We start from the raw sequence: 16,369 nt of genomic DNA, 5'->3' as shown, positions 1-16,369 counted from the left end.
GGCTCACGGGCCCAGCCGCTCCGCGGCATGTGGGATCTTCCCGGACCGGGGCACAAACCCGTATCCCCTGCATCGGCAGGCGGACTCTCAACCACTGTGCCACCAGGGAAGCCCCCCCCTTTTTTTATAGTAATAGCCTCACCTAAAAAGAACAAAATCCATTTTATTTTTTCTTCTTATATTGATTTTTTTAAATTGAAGTACAGTTGATGTATAATATGTTACAGGTGTACAATACAGTGATTCACAATTTTTAAAGGTTATAGTCCATTTATAGTTATTATAAAATAGTAGCTATATTCCCTATTTTGTACAATATACCCTTGTACCTTATTTTATTCGTAATAGTTGGTACCTCTTTACTCCCCACCCCTATTTTGCCCCTCCCCGCTAAGATCCATTTTAATGAAAACTTCACAGGAACTAGTGCAGTGAGAATGGATCTCAAGTTGATTTGCTGATATGGGTGCTAGGTTTGCCTTTTTGAAAGGTCTTCTACAGGACCTACCTCCAAATCCTCTCCACTGAATGGCAGGAATAATTATACTTTGGGTACAGTTCACAGGAAAAATTTCCTCTAGCCGAGACCCACGGTACGGCCGAGGATCCAACCCCACACCTCAGTACGGCAGAACGACCACACTCATGCCAGCCAACTGCACTGCATGCCCACCCCAGACCATTAGGAAAAGCAAGAAAGGAATTCCCAAACCTCAGATCTGAAACAGCAGTACTTCCCCTCAAAGGAAAACAGGCAAGAAAAAGCAATCCACAAGCGTGTTTAAACAAACAGAAACAGGCCTTAAACATACAAAAGTAATATTGTTTCTTAAAGCCACCTACATAATATTTATATTTTCCCATGCTGGGAAATCACTGACTACAGTCAAGCAACCCCTGAATTCACCTTTGCTGTGCTTCATTAAACCTGGATCTGCTTAAACCAATAAAACTTCTGTTTTGTTTCTCATCTCAAAGCTCCACTGAAATTAGAGTCCAAATAAAACAACTGAATTAATTCCCCTGGAAAGCTCCTTTAACTGTAAAACATCATGGAATGTTAAACTTCATTTTAGTATTGGTATTTTTTTTTCTCCTATGTAATGCACCTAGCTATGTTTTCTATTTTCATAAAAATTTTTTGGTTTTTGTTTTGCTGTTTAAGAACTGTATCAGGGCTTCCCTGGTGGCTCAGTGGTTGAGAGTCCGCCTACCGATGCAGAGGACACGGGTTTGTGCCCCAGTCCGGGAAGATCCCACATGTCGCAGAGCGGCTGGGCCCGTGAGCCATGGCCACTGAGCCTGCGCGTCCGGAGCCTGTGCTCCGCAACGGGAGAGGCCACAGCAGTGAGACCCCCGTGTCCCGAAAAAAAAAAAAAAAAAGAACTGTATCAGACACACAAATTTCTATGACCTAAATGGCAAAATACCAAAAAAAATATTCCTCAAAACAAGCATCTGTAGGAAATTTTCAGGGTAAATTTGAGTTGTCTAAGAATATGAGGATTAAGGAGGGTTCACAATCTATCTAAAGTCAGAAATAACTCTTCACATCCTTTTAAAAGATTCACTTAATTAAAATACTCTGAAAGAAGGAAAAAATTAAATGAGACCAAACTCGCGGTTAATCAGATTATAACACATTAAGCAACAATTTCGGACACAGGTGAACCTTAAAGCAGACTGTGGGGACAGATTCCATCTAATTGCAATTTTTCAACCACAAACAATAAGCTCACAGGTAAACAGTATAAAAATCCTCTTTTGTAGGTGGGATTTTTACTAGTTTGTCCTAAACTTTTTTCAGTTCCCAGTATATTTATAAGAGAGCTTAGATTCCTCAAAATTCTACGATAGTGGTTGAAAAACTGATGCTAAATTTATTGAAATTCAAAGATAAGCAGGCACTCCCAGTCACCCTTTTTCACATGGTTAGCAAAAGATACATCATCCAGCTCCCCACCCTCAATATTCCACAGTGTATTCACAGGATGCTGATGCTGTCTTAGCAATGCCTTTCCTGTGCTGTAATTATAGGAGTTAAAAAAGTATTTTGCTGAGTTTCAGTGATGTCAGCCTGAAACACATTCTAAAGTATTTCCAAAGGCCAGAACATGCAACCACCCTTTGGTACAAACAAAGTCAAAAATCACCTGAAGTTCAGCTGACCACAAAAAAGGGGAAGCATCTACCCAGCTAAATAGGCATAAGACTCAAAGAGCGGTGTTCTCAAGATTTCTACCTACCTAACATATGGTCAAAAGCCACAAACAGGGACTTCCCTGGTGGCGCAGTGGTTAAGAATCTGCCTGCCAATGCAGGGGACACGGGTTCGAGCCCTGGTCCGGGAAGACCCCACATGCCGCAGAGCAACTAAGTCAGTGCGCCACAACTACTGAGCTTGTGCTCTAGAGCCCGCGTGCCACAACTACTGAAGCCTGTGCTCCACAACAAGAGGAGCCACCACAGTGAGAAGCCCGTGCACTGCAACGAAGAGTAGCCCCCGCTCACGTAACTAGAGAAAGCCCGCGCACAGCAACGAGGACCCAATGCAGTGGAAAATAAATAAATAAAACAAATTAAAAAAAAAAAAAAAAGCCATGAACATTGCTCACACCAAGAGGAAGACCCACTCAGAAGTACAAAAAAAATTAAATTCACGGGCTTCCCTGGTGGCGCAGTGGTTGAGAATCCGTCTGCCGATGCAGGGAACACGAGTTCGTGCCCCGGTCCGGGGAGATCCCACATGCCGCGGAGCAGCTGGGCCCGTGAGCCATGGCCGCTGAGCCTGCGCGTCCGGAGCCTGTGCTCCGCAACGGGAGAGGCCACAGCAGTGAGAGGCCCGCGTACCACACACACACACACAAAAATTAAATTCACCGTTGTGTTTTGTTTTTCGGGTTTTTTTGGCCACACTTCACAGCATGTGGGATCTTTACTTCCCCAACCAGTGACTGAACACCCTGCAGTGCTGCAGTGGAAGCAAGGAATCTTAACCACTGGGCTGTCAAGGAAGTCCCTAAATTCACTGTTAATTAAAGGAATGCAATAACAATAAGGTGTCTACGAAGTTTTTCCTCTATCTTAATGACTACATCCACTGGAGCTGAGGGTGCAGTGAAACCAGATAAAAATATAGTCTTAAATTGACAATAAATAACTGGAGCCATAAAATGGTTACACCCTCATGCTCAATAAATTCTATTTTGTACATCTATCCTAAAAGAAAACAATCCAGGACGTCCCTGGTGGTGCAGTGGTTAAGAATCCGCCTGCCAAGGCAGGGGACACGGGTTCAATCCCTGGTCTGGGAAGATCCCACATGCCGTGGAACAACTAAGTCCATGCACTACACCTACTGAAGCCCATGTGCTCTAGGGCCCACGAGCCATAACTACTGAGACCACGGGCCGCAACTACTGAAGCCCACACGCCTAGAGCCCGTGCTCCACAAGAGAAGCCACTGCAATAAGCCCACACACTACTACGAAGAGTAGCCCCCGCTCGCTGCAACTAGAGAAAGCATGCGCGCAGCAATGAAGACCCAACATAGCCAAAAATAAATTTAAAAAAATAAAAAATTTTTAAAAAATAGAAAAAAATCCATAAATGGTAAAGGTTTCTTGCTCTTGTTCACTATAGTGTTATTAGCAAAATTAGAAACATCCATGTTTTCCCTTATTTCAGGAATAACCGCCTACTCAGTAAAATACAATGTAGACATCAAAATGATAGCTGAAATCATGCAGCAATATCTCATAATTCTAAGTTTAAATAGCAGGATTCAAATCTATTAGTATAATTTTCCTCAAAAAATTAAAAATAGAATTATCATATGATTCAACAATGTCACTTCTGGGTATATACCTGAAATAATTGAAACCAGGGTCTCTAAGAGATATCTATCTGTACACTCATGTTCACAACAGCAATATTCACAATAGTCAGAAGGTGGAAGCAGCCCAAATGTCCATCAACTGATTCATGGATAAACAAAATGAGGTAAATATATGTATAAAATGGAACATGATTCAGACTTGAAGGAAATTCTGACACATGGATGAACCTTAAGGACCTATGCTAAGTGAAATAAGCCAGTCACAAAAAGACATACTGTATGATACCACTTATGAGAGACACACAGAAACAAAAAGTAAAATGCTGGTTGCCAGGAGCTGGCCAGGAGGAGAAAAGGGGAATTGTAGTTTAATGAGGACAGAGTTCCAGTTTCCAAGATGAAAAAGTTCTGGCAACTGGATACACAGCAATGTAAATGTGCTTAATACTACTGAACACTTAAAAATGGTTTAGATGGCAAATTCTGTTACCTATATTAAACCACAATTTTCATTTTTATTTTCTTGGCCATGCCACCGCAGCTTGTGGGATCTTAGTTCCCTGACCAGGGATCGAACCTGGGCCCTGCAGTAAAAGCGCAGAGTCCTGACCACTGGACAGCCAGGGAATTCCCAAACCACAATTTTTAAAAATGACAGTACAGTATGATTATATATGTGCAAAACAGAAAAATGAAAAAACCTAGAAAACAATTCTACAAAATAATATTTATATATAAATAATATCTATGATGTGCTTTTTATAGCACTATTAACGAAATTTAAGGGGCTCCCGTGGTGGCGCAGTGGTTGAGAATCTGCCTGCCAATGCAGGGAACACGGGTTTGAGCCCTGGTCCAGGAAGATTCCACATGCTGCGGAGCAACTAAGCCCGTGCGCCACAACTACTGAGCCTGCGCTCTGGAGCCCTCGAGCCACAACTACTAAAGCCCTCGCCTAGAGCCCGTGCTCCGCAACAAGAGAAGCCACCACAATGAGAAGCCCGGACACCACAACAAAGAGTAGGCCCTGCTCGCTGCAACTAAAGAAAGCCGCGAACAACAAGGAAGAACCAAAGCAGCCAAAAATTAATTAATTAACAAAAAATAAAATAAAATTTAAGAACACATTGCTCTAGCTATTTATAAAATCTTTCCAGTACAAATGACATGCATATGAGAAATTACTCATTTTTTCAGCATATACAAAACAAACATGGGGCCAAATTTTGAACTCAGATCTTGCTCTTTACCATGGATAAGAGTTGATCTAACTAAACGGCATGAGAGCAGGTTTCAATCTGGTTTGTTCACTGAATCTTGGGAAATGAATTTAGGAAATCAGGAAACTCCTTTCACAATCCACACACACACACACATACACACACACACACACTCTGCCCAACCTGCATTAATTTCATGAAAACACTTTGCTGCTTACATTCTAAATCTTTTATATCCAAGATCTTCCAAATCTATTCTTCTGGTCTCCAATTCCCCAACTCATCCTTTTTCCTTCTCTTATTATCTCACTTTGTTTAGTATCTGGCAAAAGAACTGAGTGTTGCAATATATAATTGGTAAATTATCTTAGCTGATGGAATCATGTAGCAGCAGTGAGCAATTACAGTCTATATAAAATGCAGATTACTCTGGCTGTGTTAATACTCTATGAAAGAATGAGCCCTCTCTCCTCTGTACACTGAAGGCACAGTTGCAGCTAGAATGCCAATAGGATGGTTTTATCCTATCAGCACACAAGCGAGAAAAAGGGAAGTCCCCCCACACAAAAGTTTCACAATCTCAGAATGCTTGTATGTGTGACCCAAGCTAGGCCGAGAAGAAACTATACCAAACAGCAAACGGCAAGTTCCTCTTCACAAAGAAAAATCTTCCCAGTGGGCCTGGCTGGTACCATATCCATTCACCTGCAGCCATCTAAAGGATGGAGATTCACACCCCTGGCAAGAGTTAGCTCAAACAGCATTGTCCAACAGAGATATAACGTAAACCACTAACTTAAAATTGTCCAATAGCCATGTTAAAAAATAAAGAGGTAAAAATTAATTTTATTTGACTCAATATATCCTAAGTATTATTTCAACACGTAATCAATATCAAAAAATTATTGTGGTATATTTTATATTCTCTTTCCTTTGTCTTGGAAATCCAGTATGTATTTCAGACTCACAGCCTCTCTCAAATCAGGCTAATAACTACCCTATGTGGGCAGCACAGTTTTAGAATGATGGTCACTTCTATTTTGTGACATTTTTACCTTTATTTCACATTTTAATCTTTTTTATGGGCTCTGACATCTCTTTCCTTGTGTGTATCTGGGCCCTCTCCATTAAAAATACGTATATAGCAAGTAAACAAAAACCATTTCACCTAGCCACTGAGAGGCAAACCAGAACTAACTATAGGATGATTATGTTTCTGCTGGAACACAATCATCTACAAGTTTAGGACAGATGTCAACAGAGAAATGTGGCTTGTTTTACAGGGGTACACATCTCAGCCAACATTTCCATCTAAATAGATGTAATAGCTTTACCAGACTTTTTGCACAATAGGGGTGGTTCCTGAAAAACTGTAAACAGTTAAAAGGTCCCTTTTACTAAAGGAGCTAGCTCTTTAAAGAAAAATGAGAGATGCTTTAATTTGTGTATTTGATAAGCTTTTTAAAAATTACTAAATGAGGCTAGGGACATTTTTTCACTGTTCTGTCCCCAGAGCCAGATTTGGGGGTGGGGGGAAGATGCAGATCCTCCTTACATGTCACCTTCTCAGAGAAGTCTTCCTGAATCACCAATCCGAAGTATGCACCCCTCCCCTCAGCCTTCTACTCTTTCCATTCACAGCAAAAATAAACTGTTTGCAAAAATAAACTCAACTGTTGTATGAATGAATGAATGAGTGGCTTTCTTAAAATAAGGGAAAAAATAGAGTTATATCTAAACTAGAAGTAACAGATATACCAATATCATCCTTTTTTAAATGGCTAAGATACTGTGGAGGCTTATGGTCTAGCTGGGAAAGGGGGGGAAACTGTGTACATTTGTGTATAAAGGAAAACTCACAGTACCAAGTACTGGGACTTTCATCCAAAATGAGTAGGCTTCCATTCATTCAATCGCCTACTAACTGCCGGGTATCTATTTTAGACCCTGGGTAAACGTGCTAGTCTCTGTCCTAAACAAAATATAATAACAAATTATAATTTTTGCTACGAAGGGAAAGAGCAGAGGACTTTCAGAGGGAAGGGTGCCTACTTCAGATTGGTGGTTCAGGAAGACTTCTTTGGGAAGGTGACATGTAAGCTGACAGGGAAGAGGAACTAAGGGAAGCAATTCCAGGCCCAGGTTCTGTGATGGGGAATAACCTGGATATTGAAGGCAACTGAAGAAGGCTTATTAATACGACTAGGGTCCTAGTTACAGGCTGTTATTTAAAAGCTGTTGCATCAGAGAGTGAACAATAAGCTGAGCCTTGTTATATAACATATAGGATATAGGCAATACTTGCTGAGCCAGAATAAAACCTCCTACAAGGCAACATATATATCAGCTCTTCAATGAGACAAGGACGCAAACAGGCCAAGTTAGCCAAGATGTACCTTTGCAAGCACATATCTTATAATGTTCAATGTTGTCTTTCACCATGCCTTCCAAAGAGAGGTCTGGCTAGCTAATGACCCTGGGACAAATCAGAAGTGAAAAACAAGCCTCAAACTGGGGCCTTTATGAAAAGGCAGATATTCATGTAGGAAGCTGGGAGTAAGCAAGAACTGATGCTCCGGGCTAGAAGCTGGTGATCAGGCCACCCTAGAAAGCATTTGGTCAGTCTCATTTTTTTTGTCCCAGAAAATGAATGTTTACAGTATGACATGCACTGACTGCCAAAGGAAGTCTAAAAAGAATAACCACATTATTGGATATTTTTAGCTTTTCTTTTCGTAAATGTTTTGTGTCACTGCTTTCCAAATAATTCCAAATCTTGCAAGTTAGCCAGAAGAAGAAATGAGGTAGAGAGTGTATTGTTCATGTATGCAGGTATATAAGATTGGTGACTAATTTCCTTTCGAAATTTAGTTAAAGGAATGTGTCTCTGTGAGTCCTGCTCACACAAACACAAAATTCCAATGGATTAATACTGTGCAAGGACAGAATATATCAGACACGGCAACAAAATGTGCACATGACCGTGCACCCAGCAAAACTGACTGCTGGGAATGTTTATATTCAGTAATATAGGGATTCAATGTTAGTATAAAAAGTTTAACCGAAATACCTTTAATGTTATAAACCACTGTTCTTTGTATCCCTACCCCCGCAGTCTATCACCAAAACTTCTAATGGAAACACTGAATAAAACAGTGCAACTCATTACTGTTGATTCCAGCAATAAGACACAGAACCAGAGAACCACAAAAATATTTAAATTATGATAAGGAAAAAACCCAGGGGCAAACTTGAGGCCTGTTATGTGGAGTCTCACAGGCTTGCCTTATTAAACCATTCTTCAGTTTAACTTTTTTAAAAGCATGGATGGTTCAGAAGACAATTTCAAGTTCTTCAAGACTTCTTGGCTATTCTACTTTTAAAGCGAACACAGTGTCATGTCTTATTCCTATTATCTACACAAGGCTCAAGCCTTAGCTTACAGAAAAAGCAGAATAAGACATGCTGACAGATTATATTAATAATTTTAGTCAATTTCTTATTTATTTATTTATTTTATTTATTTATTTATGGCTGCATTGGGTCTTCGTTGCTGTGGGCGGACTTTCTCTAGTTGCAGCGAGCGGGGGCTCCTCTCTCATTGCTGTGCGCGGGCTTCTCATTGCGGTGGCTTCTCTAGCTGAAGAGCACGGGCTCTAGGTGCGCAGGCTTCAGTAGTTGTGGCACGCAGGCTCAGTAGTTGTGGTTCGCAGGCCCTAGAGCGCAGGCTCAGTAGTTGTGGCGCACAGGCTTAGTTGCTCCACGGCATGTGGGATCTTCCCGGACCAGGGCTCAAACCTATGTCCCCTGCACTGGCAGGCAGATTCTTAACCACTGCGCCACAAGGGAAGTCCAACAATTTTAGTCCATTTCTACTCTTGGAAGCCTGATTGTGTAGAAAAGGAAAATTATGGTAACAGACTGTTGACATTCTTGGTTCTGCACAAAACAAAATGATGAATTCAAAAGTATGAATCATGAACACTGTAATGAAGATATATGAATGACACCTACCGGGTGTCAAAGTTTTAAGAAACTCCTAAATTATAGATGTCCATTTTGCAAAAGGAAAATGGAATATTAAAATTATTTTGGGGACTTCCTGGCAGTCCAGTGGTTAAGACTCAGCACTTCCACTGCAGGGGGTACAGGTTCGATCCCTGGTCGGGGAACCAAGATCTCGCATGCCGCATGGTGGAGCCAAAAATTAAAAAACAAAAATTATTTTTATAGCCGAGAAGCAGCAAAAAGGAGACCGGAATTTGAGTCAGGAAAACGAGTTCTGCCCTTCCCCCACCTAAATGGAGGTCTTTGGTGAACCACTTAACAAGGCTTAACCTTTCATTAGGTTAATGCTCAGAGGATTCTTGGAAGAATCATGAGACAGGGTACATTGAAAACCCATAAAGAGCCAACAATTATCAAACCAGGAAAGAATTCATTCATTTCAACTAATAGTCACTGATGGAGGCCCTGGGGATACAGCAGTAAGCATGACATTCAAACTACCACCAAAAGGCCACACATGTTCATTCCCTCTATATCTTTCAGACTGTTTTTTAAGCCTTTTCCTTTCTTTTTTTTTCTTTCTTAAAGAGGGCACCAATATAAAATAAGAAAGAAAATAACATTTTTGTTATTCTTGGAGAAAGAAAGAAGTTGGGCTATGTTCCTTTGCCTGGAAAGAGAAGAAAGAAATTTCTCAACCTCCTTCCCCCTTTCTCCCCATCCTGCTTTTACCACAAACATCTTGCTTTCCCTGGATATTTTCACGAGTTCTAGAAACCACATTTTCCTGGCTTTTCCACCAGGTGGTATAGCACCAAAAAACTCACTATTATCAATAATAGGTCCTTCTGACAACTTCTCTTTCCATCTCTCTGAAGAAAAGATAAATTTCACTTCTACACTATATGTCAGAAGTGCCTACCTAATTCTTACAATCACCAGCGTAAAAAATGAAAAAAGGCTTATCTAACCTCAGGTAAAAGAAATGTTCTGTATTAAGAGTGCTTTGCTTTAAATTTATGATGTTTTACTTCCTTAACTCACAAATCTTATCAGGAATTGAACAGACTCACTCTTTAAATAAACCCAAATGCCCACAAAAATTCAATGAGAACACCTTCTCCAACTGGCATATAAGTCTTCTAAATCAGCACCCTGTATGTGTTATGTTAGAAGGGGAAATACACAGGCAATAAAGTTTCAGAATATACTTTGAAGCTCTTTAAGCAAAGGTCTAGGTCTTACTGTCCTGATTTTCAGCACAATCTTCAAAATACATATTGATGTCAGGCCAATTCTAAATACTAAATAAGTAACATTAAATGAGTATAATATATATATACTAGATGAATATTACATAAGTTAATGAGTATAACATAGAAACACTGTGTGTGTATAAACCCAGAAAAAAATATTTTTACTTTTAAAGCACTAAAGCATTTTCATACAAGTTCAACCTGGATACTTCGGCCCTTGTCAAGGAGCATCTCACACCTGGAGAATTCAAAGTTTTTTGGAGATACTAGTCACCTCCGGAATAGACTTCAAACTACCACAACCATCTCTGACAATCTCTATTCCAAGTGTCAAATGATGACAGCAAGAAAGTAGAGAAGGGAAAGAAAGGGGTGGTCAAGAAAGAGAAAAGCAAAGTGAAAAAAGTACAAGGAAATACAATCCTTCTACCAATGACTGGAGGGCGGGTATTTCTGACTTCGAAACCTCACAGCAGACTCCTGTCCTTAAAATACACTCCACTAAAAATAAGATTTCACTTGCTATGGACTGAATGTTTTTGCTCCACCCCTGCCCAGTTCACATGATGAAGCCCTAATGTGACAGGATTTGGGATGCGGGGCCTTTGGGAGGTAACCAGGTCTTGAGGGTGCCCCCCACACAATGGGATGAGTGTCCTCTTAAGCAGGAAAGAGGCAGTCCTTTCTCAGGGTGAGGACACTGCCAGAAGTTGGCTGTCTGCAAGCCAGGAAGGGGCCCTCATCAGAACCCGACATGCTGGCACCCAGATCTCAGACTCCTAGCCTCTAGAACTGTCAGAAACACATACTTGTTTAAGTCACCTAGCTTGCGGCATTCGTTACAGCAGCCTCAGGTTAAAGTGACTAGTAAATAGTATGGCCTTAAGCCTTAGAAACAATAAAGAACGGAGACCTACTGAACCAGAACTTCACTTGGGGTTACCTGCTACTGAATAAGGGTACCCGACTTCACTCTTGCCCTTCCCTCTCCCCTCTCCCCGCTTCTTCTGGTTTGGAAGTTAAGAGGTTCAAAAAACTTCCGAATCCTAACAAGAAATTTGACCTCATAAAGTGGTTAAATAAACTTAAAAAGTCTGGCAAGGAAACCCTGACACATTACTCCGTCCTCACCCCTCCCAGAAGGGATCACCCGGCCCTGAACTATTTTCCTTGCTTCTAGTCTCCAGAACTAAATAAGTCTGATGGCGATGTTTGGAGCGCGCCTACTGTTTTTTAAGAGTAACCAATTTGTTCCGGTCCAGCCTTCTCTCATCTGATACGAGCACGTCTGGGTTGGCAGGGCTTCCTTGGTGTGACTCCCAGGGCCAGGAGGCCGCGGGGTTCAAGCGCTCGACTTCGAAGTCTGCCCAAGTGTCCTGTTTCGGGGTAACCTCCCTGACACTGTCACGGTCGGCGAAACCGGCCCAAGTACTCTTCCCATCTTCTCCCAAGTCATGCTTCCCACTGCACGCTTCCTCCAAAAAAGGAAGAAACCGGCCGAAGGCTCAGCTCTCGCCGGCCGATCCTACCTAGCACCGGAACTTGTTTGCAACATTGGAGGCACCTATACAATTGACTTTACTGAAAACGCACAACCTTGACTCTCGCTACCAAGATTTAACGAACGCCTGCTCTGGTCAGGCCAGGCGTTCCTCTCAGCGCTCCCCCACCCATCCCGCCACGAGAGGCGCCTGGACGGGGAAGGTAGGGGAGGCCAGGTCCCCACGTCCACTCCTGGCTGTTACACGGCCCCCAAGCCACTCCAGGGGCCACAGGCCAGGGAACGGACTAATAGTGGGGGCCGGCGTGAGGCCCGCGAGGGGGCGAAGGGCGTCCCCAGGCGCAGGGGAAAAGCGGGGAGTGGCCGGCGGACGCCTCCTGGCTCTCAGAACTGCCCCCCAGCCTCCGGCCACCGGAGGCAGAGCAACAGAGGCCATCTGGCGCGGCAGGCGGGAGCGGGCCCTCCGCCTCCCCGCCCTCCCTCCGGCTTCCCTCCCCAGGGCGCCCCGCGCACGCCCGCACGCACAAGCTCAAGGAACTACCCCGGCATCCGGAAAGACAGAAACCCCTTCTCGGAGGCCTCCAGCTCCTCCTCCTTCCTCGCGAGCATCCCCCGCGCGGCCCGCGGAGACCCGTGGACTTGGGGGTCCCGCCGCGCCAGCACTCCCCGGGAGCGAGCGCGCGCCGGCTACAGCGCCTACCGGGCACGCCACTCACTTGCTGGCCGGCGCGGGGCTTGCCCTGGGGCGCTCTCCTGAAGAAGGAGGTCCTGGCGGTGAAGAAGAAGTCCTCGGCGTCCTCCTCCAGGCTGCTGTAGCCGCTGCTCATGCTGCTGGTCCCGTCGCGCGCGGGCCGCCTCCCCGGGGAGCTGGCGGCCAGGCAGGGGGTGCCGCGCCCGCCCGCCCCGCGAGGTTCCCGGCGCGCGGCCCCGAGCCGCCGGCGGGCCGTCCTGCTGCAGCTGCGGCCGCCGCTCAATTCGGCCGTCCGGGGCCCTCCTGCCGCCTCCCGCCTTCCCGGCCCGATTCTGGGCGCGGCTGGGGCCCTGAAGCTGCCTGCGACCCCGCCCCTGGGGCCCCGCCCCGAAAGGCCCGGGACGCTCCCCACGCGGCGTGGGCACTCCCCGCGCGGCCGCAGGTGGGGGGGGCGCAGCCGGCCGGTTCCAAGCGTGCTGCTCTTCCCTAGCAGTATTTGGGGAACCCCGGGAGCCCCGCCACGATGGCTGCGTCTGTGCTCCCGTTCGCTTCCCCAGCCTCCCGGATCCTGCCAGTTCCTCTGAGATCAGTCCACCCGCCCCACGCCCGGCTAGCTCGGGTTTGGGGGAGGGCCCAAGCAGAGCAGGGAAATTTCTCCGCTGTCCCCGCACTGCTCGCCCCTTCCCGGGGTCCAGCTGGTGGCAGTGGAGATTGCCCGGCCGAGGGACACCCCCCCCCCCAAGACCCTCAGGCGTCCTGTAGCCTTTTCGCCCCGTCCTGAACTCCGGCACCTCGGCCCTCCAGGAGGGTTAAAAGTTAGCTGAGACGAATGGGGAGGTAACGACTGGGTTGAGTTTATTCAAATGAAAACATCCTTTCCGGAAATTCAGTTGAGCTTCGGTCTTTCCCTCTCGCCCTTCTTTCTAGTGAGGGTTCATTCCCAGATAAGGACCGCCAAGGTCATTATGATCTTTGAGGCCACTTGGTGCGAAGGGGGGTGAACTAGTTCTGCAGTTCGAGTACTTATTAATTAAACGTGCTTTTTAAATGTCCCCTTCCACAATCCGCTTTAAACCTACAAGGCATGATTTCAGCGTTGAGGTGAAGGGTTCAGGGAACTCTATTCACCCTCCTCAAAAAAAAAAAAAAAAAAAATCCCTATTTTCTGAATCCTTTCTGTCAGCTAATCCTCTTTTAAAATGCAAATTTTTCCTCCAAGCCACCTGTGGATGTTAGTCATTTACACCTTGGTGTTATTGAATTGATTTAAATCATACTAACTTCCTTGCAGAGATCCTGACCGAAAGGTTGTTTTGAAGTTTCAGCCCTGCTATAGTAAGCCGGCTTTAGGATGAGGCTTCTTAGGAGGGGAAGAGACGGGTTAGAAAACAAATTTTTCAGCCATTATAGCTAAACTTTCTTGCATTATCTCCTTTAGTCCTCAAAACAACTCTATAAGGTAGTTAGGACTATTTTATGCTCATTTTACACCTAGAGCAGCTGAGGCTTAAAGAAAGGAAGGGAGCTGTAAGGTGGGAGGCCTGGGATCATTCTGATCTGAAGATCTTCAGATAACCCTTCTAGGTCCTCTGCTTGGTCCGTGTCAGCCATGGTCGCTTGTGGACTAGCTGGGAGGCAGAGCTGGCCCAGAGATGACAAGAAGGAGAGAATTGGCTCTTGAGTCATTCTATTTCAGGCAGAAAGAAGGCTTGCATACCTGCTCTATCTTCCTTCAGGCTTACTCACATCCAGTTTGCAAAGTTGTCTATTAACCCAAGGGATTCACAGCAACCCCAAGAGGCAGGCCTTGGAGTTACAGCCCATTTTAAAGATCCTGCAACATTAAAGCCTTCCCAGCCACACAGCTACTGAATAATTAGAAACCAGGAATTCTAATTCTATATTGTTTCACCCAGTCTAAGCTGATCCCTATGTATGCCATGCACATAACCTAATGTAAGGGAATGAGATGATATACTTACTTTATGATAGATATTTGTCATTTGGTTTCCATTATTTCATGAACATAATCCTCATTAAATACTCCAGTTTGTCATGTGTACATTAAAGAATTTAAATAACTTGTTTTATTGTGAATGGAAAGAAGGAAATAACCCCGCACAGAACAAATTATTTTATGCAGTTTCTGAATACTTTGAAGAAACATATTAAAAGAAAAAATACATTAAAGTGCTTTGTGATCCACCATACCATAAATAGGATTTTTTCCTGGTATTAAGTTCCAAAGGACAGAATTAATTTTTATACCTGTCAGCACACCATTAGAATCAGGTGTAACAAAAAAGCATAATTGAATAATGAAGTAGAAGCACTGCTTTTTTTGTTTGTTTTTGTTTTTTTTGTTTGTTTTTTGTTTTTGTGGTATGCGGGCCTCTCACTGTTGTGGCCTCTCCCTTTGCGGAGCACAGGCTCCGGATGCACAGGCTCAGCGGCCATGGCTCACGGGCCCAGCCGCTCCACAGCATTTGGGATCTTCCCGGACCGGGGCATGAACCTGTGTCCCCTGCATCGGCAGGCGGACTCTCAACCACTGCGCCACCAGGGAAGCCCAAAGGCACTGCTTTTAAACAACAAAAAGCAATAAATAAATAAAGGAAGAATTGGCATTCTGTTTCCTAAATCAGCATAGCAATCATATATCTATATTTTTCTGATAGTATTTTTTTTTAACACTTGGGCAAACTTTAGTACTTTTTTTTTTTTTTTTTTTGGCCACACCATGTGTCTTGTGGGGTCTTAGTTCCCTGACCAGGGATTGAATCTGGTCCCTAGGCAGTGAGAGCATGGAGTCCTAACCACTGGACAGCCAGGCAGTTCCCCTGGTAGTATTCTTGATAAAAAAATATTATGAATTTAAAATTTGGTTCATGAAATTAGTATTTGTAAAATTTGTCTAAAAATTCAAAATGTCACATTAAGCATTTTTAACATTTAAAATTCAGGGAAGGGGATGGAATAACTAAAATGTGTGCAACCAAGTTCAGCTGAATGGACTTACTGTCAAACACACAGGAGAATTTGTAAGAATTTGTAAGAAGAGGCTTTAGTAACAGTTTTAACCCTTTTTGCTCACCAAATAAACCACCCAGGAGAAAAATAATCCTATAAATGTGATTACAAATCACGAAGTTTAAATCAGATTCTTTAAGTACTATATATCCACAAACAGTAGAAACTCAAATATCAATATAATAAATGTAGAAAAAAAATTTAGACACAGCTCACCCTTTGACTAAATATATTTAGAGGTAAAATTTTTCTTTTGTCAACTTGTCCTAATAAAACACAAGATCACAGAGGAAAAGACTTCTAGGTTTGACTATGTAAAATTTTTAATATTTTAACACACATAATGGCAAAAGATGGGAAAACTGGGGGAAATATTTTGTGCATAACTGTATCCTTAAAATACAAAGAGCTCATACAAATCAATTAGAATTTTGATACCTAATGAAAAAAATAAGCAAGGGACATGACAATCAGTTTACAAAAGGAGAAATAGGGACTTCCCTGGTGGTGCAGTGGTTGAGACTGTGCTCCCAATGCAGGGGGACCGGGTTTGATCCCTGGTCAGTGAACTAGATCCCACATGCATCCCTCAACTAAGAGTCTGCATGCCACAACTAAGGAGCCTGCCTGCTGCAACTAAGACCCAGTGCAACCAAATAAATATTTTTTAAAGTATATAAAAACTATTTAAAAAAGGAGAAATAGGGGCTTCCCTGGTGGCACAGTGGTTGAGAGTCCGCCTGCTGATGCAGGAGACATGGGTTTGTGCCCCGGTCTGGGAAGATCCCACATGCCGCGGAGCAGCTGCGCCCGTGAGCCATGGCT

The 16,369-nt window shown here is 43.7% G+C and overlaps 1 protein-coding gene across 1 annotated transcript in view; it reads right to left on the bottom strand.

The window, feature by feature from the left end:
• RASSF3 (Ras association domain family member 3) overlaps positions 1 to 12,825 on the bottom strand; it is a 76,455-nt gene extending 63,630 nt beyond the window's left edge. Inside the window, exon 1 of the mRNA XM_024122843.3 lies at positions 12,540 to 12,825. Within this exon, the coding sequence (XP_023978611.1) occupies positions 12,540 to 12,650 (111 nt within the window). The 5' untranslated portion in view covers positions 12,651 to 12,825. The remainder of the gene's footprint in view (positions 1 to 12,539) is intronic.
• Between the last annotated feature and the right edge of the window lie 3,544 nt (positions 12,826 to 16,369).

This window comes from Physeter macrocephalus, chromosome 6 (genome assembly GCF_002837175.3).
Source record: "Physeter macrocephalus isolate SW-GA chromosome 6, ASM283717v5, whole genome shotgun sequence".
NCBI lineage: Eukaryota > Metazoa > Chordata > Mammalia > Artiodactyla > Physeteridae > Physeter > Physeter macrocephalus.
This window is presented reverse-complemented; position numbering and strand designations above follow the sequence as displayed.